Source organism: Oryzias latipes, chromosome 20 (genome assembly GCF_053564925.1).
Source record: "Oryzias latipes strain Hd-rR chromosome 20, Olatipes_Hd-rR_3.1".
Taxonomy (NCBI): Eukaryota; Metazoa; Chordata; class Actinopteri; order Beloniformes; family Adrianichthyidae; genus Oryzias; species Oryzias latipes.
This window is the reverse complement of record NC_136256.1, coordinates 19,601,269-19,614,698: the sequence shown is the minus strand read 5'-3', so window position 1 is coordinate 19,614,698 and position 13,430 is coordinate 19,601,269. Positions and strand designations below refer to the sequence as shown.

The following is a 13,430-nucleotide window of genomic DNA, read 5'->3' as shown; positions in this document are numbered from 1 at the left end:
TTCTCTGCTCATGAACCCACACTTTATGGAGCTTATTATAAAACTATCTTACAGTTCCTTCCTTCAAAAACTAGCCTGTTTATTTTTGATTTCTACAACTGGAAAGGGCAAAATGAGCACCTCATTTTAAAGCACCGCTCTGTGCCGATGGCTTCCAGGAAATGTTTTATTAGCAGAACAACTGGCTCTAAGTAACCGCAGACTTAGCAGATAGTGAGGGAGTTAATCCACACAGCTCTCCGTGAGGGATTGAATTCCCTCTGAGGTCTGTCGACCACTGGGTGACACGCCGCTTACTTCCCTCCACGTGGCTCCCGTCACGGGCTCTCGATCGTGTTTCTGTCAAGCCAGCGGTTGCATGGAGCTGCCGTCGAGAAGACACTCTCAGGCATTATCTATAATGGTATTGGTTGCGGATGCAATTCTCATCGGTAAAAGTGCAAGTGGCCATACAACACTTAATACACACCTTCAAACATGCCAATGAGCCTGCAACATACAATGCCTCTCTCTGCAGTCCTGCATTTCTATCTATATGTCAACAGCCAGTCAACTGAAATTTGCTTTCCTTCACGAAATTTACATTTCCTTATCTCGTCAAAGCCGAGCACATTCTCCCCAGATTATTATAGGTAGACCACTGAGGGGTTTATGTGCAGTATGGTGTTTTCTAAGGCTGCGTTCCTCAAGGATAAACATGGATCAGTTCCTCCTCTCAGTCCCCATCTCTCCATTTAAGCTCAGGCACAATGGCTGCTCCTCACCGCTGGACCGATGTACACTTTATCTAGGTTTCAGTGACATCTTCATCAAGCATTTGTCAATGTTGGAGGATTAGATTTACGAGCGCAGGATTTATAGCCTGGCTTTTTTCCACAGGCACAAACAAACAGCTGAAGAAAGGGAGCAGCCTTGAAAGCCGCCGTCCACGTGAATATCTACTGTACCTGCCATAAAAAAGGGGGATAGCTGTTACATAGAGATAATTATAAGTGTGAACCCATCACTCAATCCACACATACACACATACACTGTGGTCATTGATTGAGAGCTTAATTCTCTGTCTGTCTGCAGGAAAAATCCCTCCATTTATTTGAACCACACCGATTGATCCTGCTAGGTTTATTCAGGCTATGACTCATGTTCATTGTGCATCAGGAGCTAAAACCATCTCTCTGTTGTATAGGTTTTCTGTCATTCTGCAATTACTTACTGTAAAAGAATATTGATAATTTCTTGCTTCAACTTTTTGAGTCCAACATAAAGATTTTGTTAAAAATATTCAAAAACTGACACAAAACATGTGTAAAACAGTAAACCCTTGTTTTTCGCGGGGGTTACGTTCCAAAAAGACCCCGTGATAGGCAAAATCCGTGAAGTAGAAACCTTTATTTTTTTAAACTATTATTATACAATTAAATACTCTATTATACATTGAAAAGAAAGAACAAACCAATTTACAGGCTCAAGCATTTGTTTCACAAATAAAAGTACTTTAGAAACCTTTTTTTCAACAAATAACTCTGTACTGTACTGTCAAATAATAATTTTAATGAATGTGAACAGAAGGCTTCAAATCGCGGAGATTAGCTCCGCCCACCGCGACCCGAGTATTGGAATAAACGGGAGAAAATTTTAAATTATTATGAAAAAAATACAAAGTACAGTGGGACAAATAGTGACTCAGGTGTATTTCACTGCTCTACAGACTGAGCCGCTGCATCCTGACTCCGCTCTGCAGTGTTTTCTTCTTTTGAAGCCCGCGGTGCAGCTGTGTTTGTTCGGGAGAAGAACATAGTGATAGGCAGTTATTGTCGCTCTTTTTTCTGCTTTGCAAAAAGATGCTTATACACCGACATGCCACCATCAAGAGAATTTGCACGTAGTAATGAAAATTTGGCAAGCTGATTTACGTACGTGCACATTTTACAGTGCAACGTTATTGACGCACAGGTAGAGAAGAAGCGGAGTGACTTTTTAGCCAATCAGAATGCAGAACACAATGCACGATGCAAATCCGTGAAGTAGCGAAACCATGAAAAGCAAACCGCGTTATAGCAAGGGATCACTGTATATATATATATATATATATATATATATATATATATATATATATATATATATATATATATATATATATATATATATATATATATATATATACCCATTTATTAACCTAACATAAAAATAACCACTGAGCCTGAAGGGCATACTAGGAGTTTTAGACATGAGTCCATTTTGCGGCAAACATGCCTAAAATCATATTTCTGAGTGGCTTGTATCACTCGGGCATGGCAGAGGGACGGCTAAGTGTTGGATGGGCCCTCAACCAAATGACGGTGGCGTCCCTCACCTTGACTGTGCAGCTGAAATCATAACATCCATCTGGTTCTGCATTCCCAGATGTAATGGACCCTCACTTTTCAGTGCCTGACTCTGTCCCACAAGATGTGAGCGAAGATGTAGACACACACGTGCTTTAGCAGAGAGGCATAACTTTGAAGAAAATCCTCAAACAGAAGCTTTAGACTGGGATTATGAGTCTAATAGCGTGCATGTAGGTAGTAGATTTTTTCAAAACAAAACAAAGAAAAAAAACACATGGACAATGTTGGATCTATGTGTCCTTCTGGGCCTCAGATTTCCATGTCCGGAGAACTTGAATCCTTTCTCTTTCCTCTTCATGACTCTTTTTTTTTTTTTTTTTTTTTTTTTTTTTTTTTAACCTTGTCCTGTCCAACAGCTGGGCAAACAGATGAGAGCTGAGGGCCTCTTGTGTTGGACATATTTTACTTTAACAAGAGGGGTTATTAATCTTCAGACAAACCAAAGGTATGTCTGAATAAACCCCTTTTGTAATTGAGGCCAAACTTTATTAATTTCAATCATGTTTGAAAATCTTTGGTGTTGGACCGGACGGAAAAGGAAAGAGGGGAAGAAGAGAGAGGGACGTTAGAGAGAGGGGGGGAAGGAGGGTGATAGTAGGAGGGGAATGGGGATAAGACCATGAAGCAGCATAAAGCAACAAGTTTACTGGTTGTTAATCACCATGGTAAGGCTCAAATGCAGTACAAAAAGGGCGGAGCCTGTCCACACACACACCCAAGTGTCAAACACACCTGCTAGCTGCAAAAATGTCCATCTGTCGACATGTACACAAAACAGATAGTGCTCACACGCATACTTATGCCTTAAAACCAACTAGTGTGAAACATTTCAGTCATTCAGTCACGCAAACCGCCAGTGCAAAGGTGAGCCAACACCCGTGCTCAGGTGAGTGCTCATGTTCTTCTAAAATGGATGGTGGAATGTGTAAAGAAGGAGGGAGAGCGCCCAGCCATCCCCACCCCAAGACCCCCACCGCAGCAGCAGCGGCAGCCGGAATCCCCCCCACGCCACACGGAAACCGGCAGGAAACAACTGCCGCCCGGGCGACCAAGCCCGCCACCCAGGCCAGGGCCAGCAGGACCGCTGCAAGGCCCCCAGAGCCAGAGAGCAGGGAGGCACGGAGGGAAAGAGAGGGCCGCCCCAGCCCAACCAGGAGAACAGCCCCCCCGCCGCGCCGGGAGAACCCAACGCAGGGCCCCACCGGAGAGGGACGCCCACAGCCCCAGACGAGCACCCCACCACCACCCAGGAGTTCCGGGCATCCCCCCGCCGCAACCCCAGGTACGAGCCAGGACCCCCCAAGGGAGACCCGCTCCGCACTCCAGGCAGCCATCCGCCCGGCCCACGGTTGGTCCAGGGAGGAGCAAGGCAGGGCCCGCCGCCCCCGCCCAGGAGGGGGGAACCCCGGGGAAAAAAGAGGGCCCACAAGGGGTGTTGTAAATATGGCCCGACCAGGCTCGGCCTCAGTTGGAAATTTGGCGGGGCCCAGCGCTCAGGAGCAAGGACCAGAACCCACCCCCCAGGGACACCAACACCCCCGGCTCAGATGTAATGTGAACCCCCCCACCGCGCGGAGAGAGCACCGCCGGGCCCAGGAAGCCGGCACCCCGGGGACACGGCCGCCGTTGCAAAGGGGCCCGTACCCCCACCAGGGAAGAGGCAGGGGACAGATGGTCCTAGGTCCCACCTTCTTTGCAAAATGTGTGTGCGTGTATGTGTGTTTAAGAGGGTGTGTGTGTGCATGTGTGTGTGTTTATGTTGGGATGTATATATTGAGGGGGGAGGGGTGTGTGTACTAAGGGGGGTGCAGTTAAAATTGGCAGGTAGGGCATTAAGGGGACATCTCCTGATTACTCACAGTGATGTCCCCTCACCCCCCCCACCAAGGGGCCCTAAATGTCTAAGGTGCGGTTAAAATTGGCGGGTAGGGTGCTAGGAGGACATCTGCTGCTTGCTGGCAGTGATGTCCAAGCACCCCCCCTACCAAGGGCCCTACATGTCTAAGGTGCAAATAAAACCGAAAGAGGGGGGGCCCACTCCATACGGCAACCATAGGAGGGGGGGCCACTGCCTAGTAAACCCCCCCCCCAAGGCTCATCTCAGGCTAAGCCCCCCACCCCCTCACCCTATTATGAGGTTATATGAGGAAGGGGGTAAGTTGGGGACAGCTGGTAGACTGTCCCTCGGTGGACAAACAGCTGTCCCCCCCCCCCCCCCCCAGCAAGGGGGCCAGGCCCACCCAGCCCAGGGGCCCTACCCCATCCTCTTCATGACTCTAATCTTTTAGTCCAGTGAAGGTCAGCAATTGATCTGTCCATCTTGATGCTTCTATGACTAGTCAACAGGAAATAATCATCGGCCAAAGCCCCATCTCACCTGTGTGCACAGTTAGCCTGAAACCAAAATACTTACCACTAAAACAACACAAGTCATTTGGATTAGCATAAATCCTGGCCATGGGTTATTTTTGTATTTTCCATTCTTTGTGTCTTAGCTGCTTTTTGTAAAAGAAACCTCAATCCAAAATCCTGACCCCAACCTGGGACCTCTTCTACTGAAAGGGACATGCATGGTTGGCTTTACTCATACAGCCCTGTCTCAGCTGGATAAGCTTCATGCTTCACCTGCTCAGCATTGGGGAAGAAAAAAAAAAGCTCATGAATATCATCTTTGTCCCGTGGATACCAAGTGTCTCAAAACATCAGCTTCAAAAAGACCACCAATAACAGCTGCATGCTGAAAAGTCATTTACTCAACTGGGGGCTTTTACGTTACATTTGAAACGCGACAGACACAGAAATGAAAAGAAAATCTTTGTCATTCACTGATTGCTGATGGGAACCACTTGTTTTTGATAAAAGCATTCCTAAATATGAAGTTATATCAGAAGCATCAAAGAAATAGAGGATTTATTTGAATAACTGGAATCAAGATAATTGGTTTGATGTTTCCATGGGACTCCTATTTGGTTGAAGTTGGTTCTTTGATTGTAACGTTTTTTTGGTTTGAAAAAAAATCTACAACTAGCTTAAAATGAGTAATTTCAGTAGGTTTCTATAAGTAGGTTATTTTCTGTTTTTGTCTTTGTTGGACTGATATTGTTTGATTTAAAAAGGTCATTCCAAAAGTAAATATGTTATTGATGGGAAAGATGAAGCTGTGAGAAACTATTTGAAACATATTTTGTTTGCAGTAAAGAATAGCACATTTAAGAAACTATTTTACTTAAGTACTTGTAAAATTTAACCGCAATATATATGCATATGAGGGGAATGTCTAATAAAAGAGATAACTCTTGGCTCAGTCAAACATTTATTCATTCTTTTTCTGTCAGCCTCTAGGTATTGACTACCAGACCTTAAGGGTTTAGGGAATACAAACCCTTGCAAAGAGTCTGCAATTGACTTTATATTCATGTTCATTTAATCGTTCAATACCACTTTTTCCCATCCAGTGGAGTTCTGAGTAGGCTTTATCATTATTGTCAGTAAAAGCTCTTATTTTCTCGACTTTCTCCACCTCTAACAGTGCGGCACCATCAACTCTGGCACGTATGTGAACCTCACCCAAAGAAACCTGCAGGATGCTCAGAAGTTCCTGCTGATGCACGACGTGGTCCAGCCCGTGGTCCCTGTGCCCTACTTCATGGAGGACAACGTCCGCTTCACCCACGTGGCGGTGGATGTGGTACAGGGGAAGGACATGCTGCTCCACATCATTTATTTGGCCACTGGTATGTTGTTTAAAATTCCCCTTTTGTACACCAGTTGTGTATTTTTTCAGTATTTTGAGAGGTTTTTGAGAAGTATTTCTTTAAAATGCTCACCAGAATCACATTAATACGCATATTGTCTTATTATTTATTATACATAGACATTCACCAGAAAGTCTTTCAGAGGGAAATAGCCAAATCTTGTTGGTATAATTAACTTAAACCTCAGTGCATACATTTTTCTTAATGTACGCATTGATTCTTACTTATACAGCCATTAATATTGATTTTTACAAAGAAATACTTCACTTCAGGGGCTTGAATCCCATGAAGTTACTCTGAACTTACATGAAAGAGAAAGCCCGCAAGAAGAATACCAAGACCGATCGATCTGTATCATCTTAATGACTTCAAAGCTTTTTCTAAGACAGTTTGATCACTCTTTACCTCTATATGTCCTCCTTACACTCACAAGTCTTCCCTCAAGTACATGCATGTGACACGCACACACACATGTATTAGTCAGGAGATCACAAACATTTTGAAAATGGCTAACAGTGGTGTCAGGGAAAAGGCAGTAGTGATTAATAACACACTCATGCAGCCCTGTCTGATGAGCCTGCACACCTCCGTCTGCTTATCACCAGATTGTTTGATCATAAAGGTGTGACAATGTGTAATGTTAGACTTAGTTTGGAAAACAGTATCAGTAAGCTTTCAGATAAACATCCCTATTTTATGTTACATATGGATTCCTGCAAGCAGATGCCCTGAACAGAATATGGAAATAGTGAGCCACTCCAGTATGGCAGAAAAAAACGTTAGTCTACAGGGAAATGTCAACAACATCCTCACGGTGTAGATTCAGCTTTATTTTAAGGTATCTCACATATCCGGCGTGGCATTTGCACACACCCTATCTGTGTCTCACACGCATGCACATACAATCTGTTTCAGTTCGCTGGCGCCGTGCTTGGCATGTCTTTTGAAAACTCCCCTGTCATTGTTTGCATGGGGCTGTGACCAACGTAGCACTGAACCAGAGCTGCCCCACAATGCCAGTTCCCAAGACACTAACAGGACGCTAATGAAAAAATGTGAAACACTGCCAGGGCAATTGGCGAGGACACATACTGTACAAAATTGCATGTTGTTATTAACGCCTTAATGAGTGCCGCTGATTAGAGCCACTGTGGAAAAACTCATACTTCCAGCTGAGTCCAAAAATGTCGAGGTTGGGGGTTCTTTTGTGCAAACGTGGAGTATTTTGGTTAAACTATGGGCCAGAGCTGTTAAATAATTTCCCCCCAACAGCAAAATGTACATTTTTCAATTTTAAGAAAATGTAAATAAATGTGAAGGATATTTACATTCCTGTTTCACCAAAGCACAGTACAGAACCTCCGAGCAGGTAAATGGCCTGCAGAAAAATAAAATATATTACTTGGCCAATGATGGATCGCTCATTTAAATAATCATTTGATAATTACTCAAGAGCAAAAGTAACTTGACACATCATTGATTAGATACATGAATGCAAGTCCAAAGTCACCTACTAACAAACAAACATTCCACTTGCAGTACACAACTGATGTGGTGCAGCCTCAGCAAAGGTGAGACCATGAGAAAACAATTTTAATAGAAAACTTTATCCTGTATCACCAAAGGAGCCAACAACTACAAGGAAAATATTTAAAATATATATACATATTTTTGAAAGCTTAATTTTTATTTTAAAATATTTCATTGTAGTTGATTTAAAAATTATAGACCAATTTGAGGTTTTGAAGCCACAATTTCAACGCTAGCAACAGAGGTACAGCAACTCGCCGAGAGCAGTGCACTCATACTTTTGTAGGAAGTGCATGGTTCATAAATAAAATAATTCAACTATCAAATTAGCTTTTCCTGCTGGATAATGGCAATTAGGGAGTAAAGACTTAGGCTACGTTCACACTGCAGGCTGAAACGACCCAATTCCAATTTTTTGCCCCTATTCGACCTGCATCTGATCTTTTCATGACAGTCTGAACGACACAGATCCGATCTTTTCAAATGCGACCACAGGCCACTTGGGTATGTGGTCCTGAATCCGATACGTATCCGATCTTTTCAAATGCAACCTCCATCTGAACGGCCAGGCCATATGTATCCGACCCGTACGTCATTGATACGCTACAAAAGTCATAATTCTTCGTTGAAGTAGGCGGGAATGAGAACGTAAACATCAACCATGGCGGACGTTGCTTCTTAGACCAGTCAGTGGAAGGGAAGCGAGGTCACAGATTTAATATTTGGGGGTGGCCGCTCTATTCAGGCCAAACTCGAGGGCTCTTATCGCGACCGGGCGTTTTTTGAAAAGATTTCCAGCGAAATGGCTGAGCGTGATGTTGAACCTTTCCCGCGATTACTTTTTTTTCCCCCTTTCCGACCCTGGTCAGAAGAAGTACAGGTCGGATCCTCCTTTGGGGTTCACTTCCCCGTTCGGACACTCAGATTCTCCAGAGCAGGTTCATAAAGAGTCCATAGCATTTATTCTGGGGGGAGCCTTCTTTTATTATCGCTCTCCTTCCTCCATAACACACAACATGAATACGCGCCCCTACTGCCCCCCTCATTCCCTACCTCGCTGCACGCGCTCTCTCCTCTCTCGTCTTACACACACGCGCGCGCGGCCCCAGCACATTCACATCCCTATTCCACAGCAGTGGGTACAGACGATCCAGGCTCCAATGCCTTCTTAAAATGAGAAGATTGTAATTGTGCTGGCTCCTTTGTGAAAATGAATTTAATTATGCAAAAGAGCTCCGAAATAACAACACTGTTGTTGACATCCATTGTTAACGTTAGCTACTTCCACAAACAACAGTGACGTCGTTCACCGTTGAGTACTCTTCTGCGCATGCGGGTCACTTCTGGGTCATTTCACAGTCACACAGGAGATCACAAAAGTTCACATTTAATTGGAAATATGAACGGCCTTGGAAAAAAATGCAAATTTTTCAAAAAAATCAGAATTGAGCATTAAGCCCTGCAGTGTGAACGTAGCCTTGGGTTCACGTTTGGAGCTGTTTATCTAGTTAGCAAAAACTGATTTTGTAAAGTATAGAATTTGTTTCAATTTAACCTAATTTCTTGGGATTTTTGTCTTAAAATCTTGATTTTTAGATATTAGACATTGTAACACTGAGTCCCTGAATTATTTTCTAATCAAACTGCCTTTTCTGTGGGAAGCATAACAAGATTATAAGGCAAGTTTCAAAACAATCATAATGGAGCCAAATCAGTTTACCAAGTAGCCTATATGTGGCACGCCAGGTCTCTTTTACCTGACATATTTCTATTAAATCTTCAGCTCTTCAATTGCTGCAGTATTTTTTTTCCAAAACCCGTCAGGTTTTTCAGTCAGGGCTTATCAGGCATAGTTGAAAACCAACATGAAGCAGTTGGATTGGGCTTCAAATCGCATAATTTAAAGTGAAGGAGAATACAAATTCTTGATGCTTTTTATTGAACAGGTACTTTTAATGGTTGTTGGGGCTTCAGCACAGATTTCAAATATTGGTTGGCTAAATGGGAATCAAGTACACATAAATCTTGTTTTCTGATGTTGAGTTGGCCACAGCTGAAGTTCAAATTAGATCCAACCTGGATTAGGTTAAATTGTTTTTTGCACAGGAATGATTAAAACCTAATAGCACGGGGTATCATCGCCAAACTACTGAATGAATTTGAACTCACAAGTCTGTGTAATATCTAATTCAACACAGTTTGATTAAATATTGATTTATTTGTCAGATTTTGTTTCTAAAACCACTTTAGTTTGGAATAAAAGTCCAACTTTAGATGGAACTTTTGTTGATAAACTATAAATTCCTACATCTAAAACTAACAGAAGCTGTGTTTTCTGGGGCCCAAAATACAATAAATCCCTTTAACAATTGATGGATTTGATACAACAATTTCAAAGCACAGTGGTCCTTTATTTATCACAAGGGTTACATTCTAAAAATAACCTGCAAAAGGTGAAATCTTGGAAGTAGGATTCAAGAAATTTTAAGACTGTTAAACCCCTCACTACACACTTTCTACTCTTCTTTTCACTTTTCTGTCTTGTTTAAACTCTTAAAGTTCAAACCTTGATAAAAAATTATTTTTAAAAAAAGTCCAGTATTGTAGAATGAAAACAAAAATCCGATCACAATCAAAGATTCATGAAGATTTGAAGAGCTGCAATTATCTGTACAGGGGTCGGCCGTGTTAGGGCGGTCGACCCATGATCGTATGTTTGCAGGTTAAATTCCCGCCTTGCGCGCCCATGAGTCAATGCGTCCTTGGGCAAGACACTGAACCCAACCTTGCCTCTGGTGCTAGGCAGGCGCCTGTGTTCAGCAGCCGAGCCGCCACTAGTGTGTGAATGTGTGTGACTGGGTGAATGGGTCAGTGAATGTAAAGCGCTTTGGGCCTTGTAGGTAGAAAAGCACTATATAAGTATACGCCATTTACAGGAGACGTGGAGAGGGGATTGATTGATGAGGTCTTCAGCCAATCAGGACATAGAAAACAGAACGCTGTTAAAAAAAAATCCAATATAGTGAGAGAACACTATAAAGATTAAGTCAAATAAACTTTTTCTTTTCTCCAAACTCAGTGCTTATCATTATGATGTAACATCTAGATAACATGAAAATTGAAGGGACTTTTTTTCTTTTTACTTGTGCTCAACGTTTAACAGTGATTGTAGCAAATATGGGTGCAATTGGACAGCTGCTACTGCTTCCTCACATTGGGGGAGGACCCAGCAACCTTTAAACACTAAAACAACCATTTGGGTCTCTTTCTCAATTACCAAAACCCAGTAGGACCAGCAAATGCCTTCTTATAAACCTGTGATTCATTTAAAGGGCAAAAAAATAACCGACTAGTAACATGACCACAATGTTCATCCATCTCTATAATCATTGGAGTAGAAGTTGCGCTGTTAGTGACACAAATGTAACATCCCACCAAACTTTTATGGAACTTCCCAACTGTTAGAAAAAATAAATTGTCCTGCCCCAGAAAAATACGTTTTCTGTCTATAACTTCAAGTTAAAATGCCATAAAACACTGCCAGTAAATATTTAAAACCACTAACAGTTTATTAAGCCTCTGACTGGAGTCCCATACCCTACTTGATTTATGAAAAATGCAGCCTCCTCAAGAATTCACATTGTTGGCCAGTCTGCTTAAAATAAAAGTAAAACTTAGTTTTTACATTAACTTTTAGCATTTCACCCTTTTTCTTATGGCATCACCATTTCCCTAATTACCTTTTCTTCGCCCAGGGACTGCATGTATAATAGATTATGTTTGTTTTAACACTCCCAAAGGAAAATTTGCCTGAAACTGCATCATGCAGTGCCTCCCTTACACAAACCAAAAGGTCAGACTGTGTTCACAATGGTGTGGATTTCCATACTTGTCTCACTCTCTCTGAACTACAAAGTGGCTTCATCCCCTAAAATACCCCCTTAAGGAAAAGTAGGCCAGAAATCAGGCATTCAGGTGGCATATCAAATCCCTGGTTGCATCTGCAGTGCTGCATATTGATGGTATAACCAAGCTTTGCACATCAGGCACCACCTTTCTTCCTCTCAGGCTTATTATAGAGCCGTTGTGTTAGCAAGTGACTGTTGTGTAGTTCACACTGGGTTCGCAGTTGCTTGTAGACTGCTTTGCTTATTCTGTATTCCATCCAATTCAATATAATTTTTTTTTTTATCTTTACACTTTTATTTCCAGAATTTTCTTTCACTCTTTTCTCTGTTATTTTACCCTTTTCTCTTGTTGATAATCGGCTTTCTTTCTCTTTGCGATCAAATCCCCCCCCCCCCCCCCCCCCCCCACCTCTATTCCAGATTATGGTACTATCAGAAAAGTGCTTTCTCCCCTCAACCAGTCCACAGGGAGTTGCCTATTGGAGGAGATCGAGTTGTTCCCGCCTAGGAAGAGGCAGCCGATACGAAGCCTGCTGATCCTGCACAGCCGGAGCGAGCTTTATGTGGGTGTAAGAGACCAGGTCATCAAGATCCCACTCAAGAGATGCAGCTACCATAAGACTAGAGAGTGAGTCCATGCACAAATAAACACCATTAATCTCAAAGGAAGCTGTCAAAAAGCAAATGTGCTCACGACAAAGTTTTCTAGCCTTTCCTTTAATAAGATTCTCTTTATCAGAGAGAGCCAGGCCTTTGTGTCTGTTAGGGGCCTTTGTTGAGATTTAAAACCCTCCAAATCAGCTTTGTCTGAGCCGCTGGAGGTGCCCATGACTGCCCTCAGTCTGTCTCTGCAGCTGTCTTGCTGCGTTGCCATCGCCCCTCTCACAACATTGTGCGTTTTCTCCCATGTGGACTGTCCTGCGGCGACTGTTTATCAGATATATTGAGTTGCTGTCTGTTTGGACGGGACTCCATTAGGCACATAATATTTGCAAACAAAACACCAGAGTCAGATGCTCGTGTGAGAAAACCCACTACAAGTCCTGGACCTCATCCATCATCACAGACAGATCTTTCACACAATGAGCTGTTTTGGACAGCAAAGAAGACTTGTCGCACAGCCAGCATGGAGTTTCTGAGCTTTTCAAATCTCTTTTTTGAGTATTCAAGATAGTGAGAAAAAGTAGCAACTGTGGACCCAGAAGGGTTGGCTTTAGGGAATTTCTGTAATATTTTTTTTTATATCTGTATGCTTAAAACAAAAAACGTATTATATTTTCTTTGCTTTTAAGACACTAAAAGTTAGTATAGAATCCATGAGACCCAGAGAACCCCAGAGAGATAGATACTGGCATGTTTTCGTTCCTTCCTTTCATATCTTTACCCAGACATGGAGTCATCCACCTTTTGTGTGCAGACAAAGCCAAGTCACAGTTTTTCTGCATTTTCATGTAGATGCATAGGAAGTGACAACATGTTCTCTGAGTAAGCGCTTGTTTGTTTCCACACTGTTTATGAAATTCACACAAAAAAAAAAAAACTTTGGTACATTTCACCAGGGACATGTCAGGCAGACTTGACGCCTGCAGCTGAGAGATATGTCACCGCGCTGTCACCAAAGACTTGTATTTATATGAAAAGAGGAACAACGGCCTTTTTATTGCTCCCTATAAACCAACAGAAGCACAAATCGAAAGATAGATTTTGCTATATTAAGTTAAACTGCCTCACTAGGAAGAGATGATAACTGAAAAATCATCAACACGCTACGGTAAGTTGACAGTCCTTCTAGCCGACCATTTTTCTTCTTATCTCTCTACTTCTCAGTCTAGTGAGTAGCTTTCTCTCTT

General features: G+C 42.6%; 1 protein-coding gene across 7 annotated transcripts in view; it reads left to right on the top strand.

Annotated features, from left to right (window-relative positions):
- sema5a (sema domain, seven thrombospondin repeats (type 1 and type 1-like), transmembrane domain (TM) and short cytoplasmic domain, (semaphorin) 5A) overlaps positions 1–13,430 on the top strand; it is a 142,184-nt gene that overhangs the window by 77,412 nt on the left and 51,342 nt on the right. For all 7 annotated transcript variants that reach the window (XR_013652458.1, XR_002292683.2, XM_004081015.4 and 4 more), the window contains 2 exons: positions 5,917–6,121; positions 12,001–12,208. Coding sequence is in view for 5 of the 7 variants with exons in the window: in XM_004081015.4 (XP_004081063.1) it covers positions 5,917–6,121; positions 12,001–12,208 (413 nt within the window). In the remaining 2 variants the exon portion in view is untranslated. The remainder of the gene's footprint in view (positions 1–5,916; positions 6,122–12,000; positions 12,209–13,430) is intronic.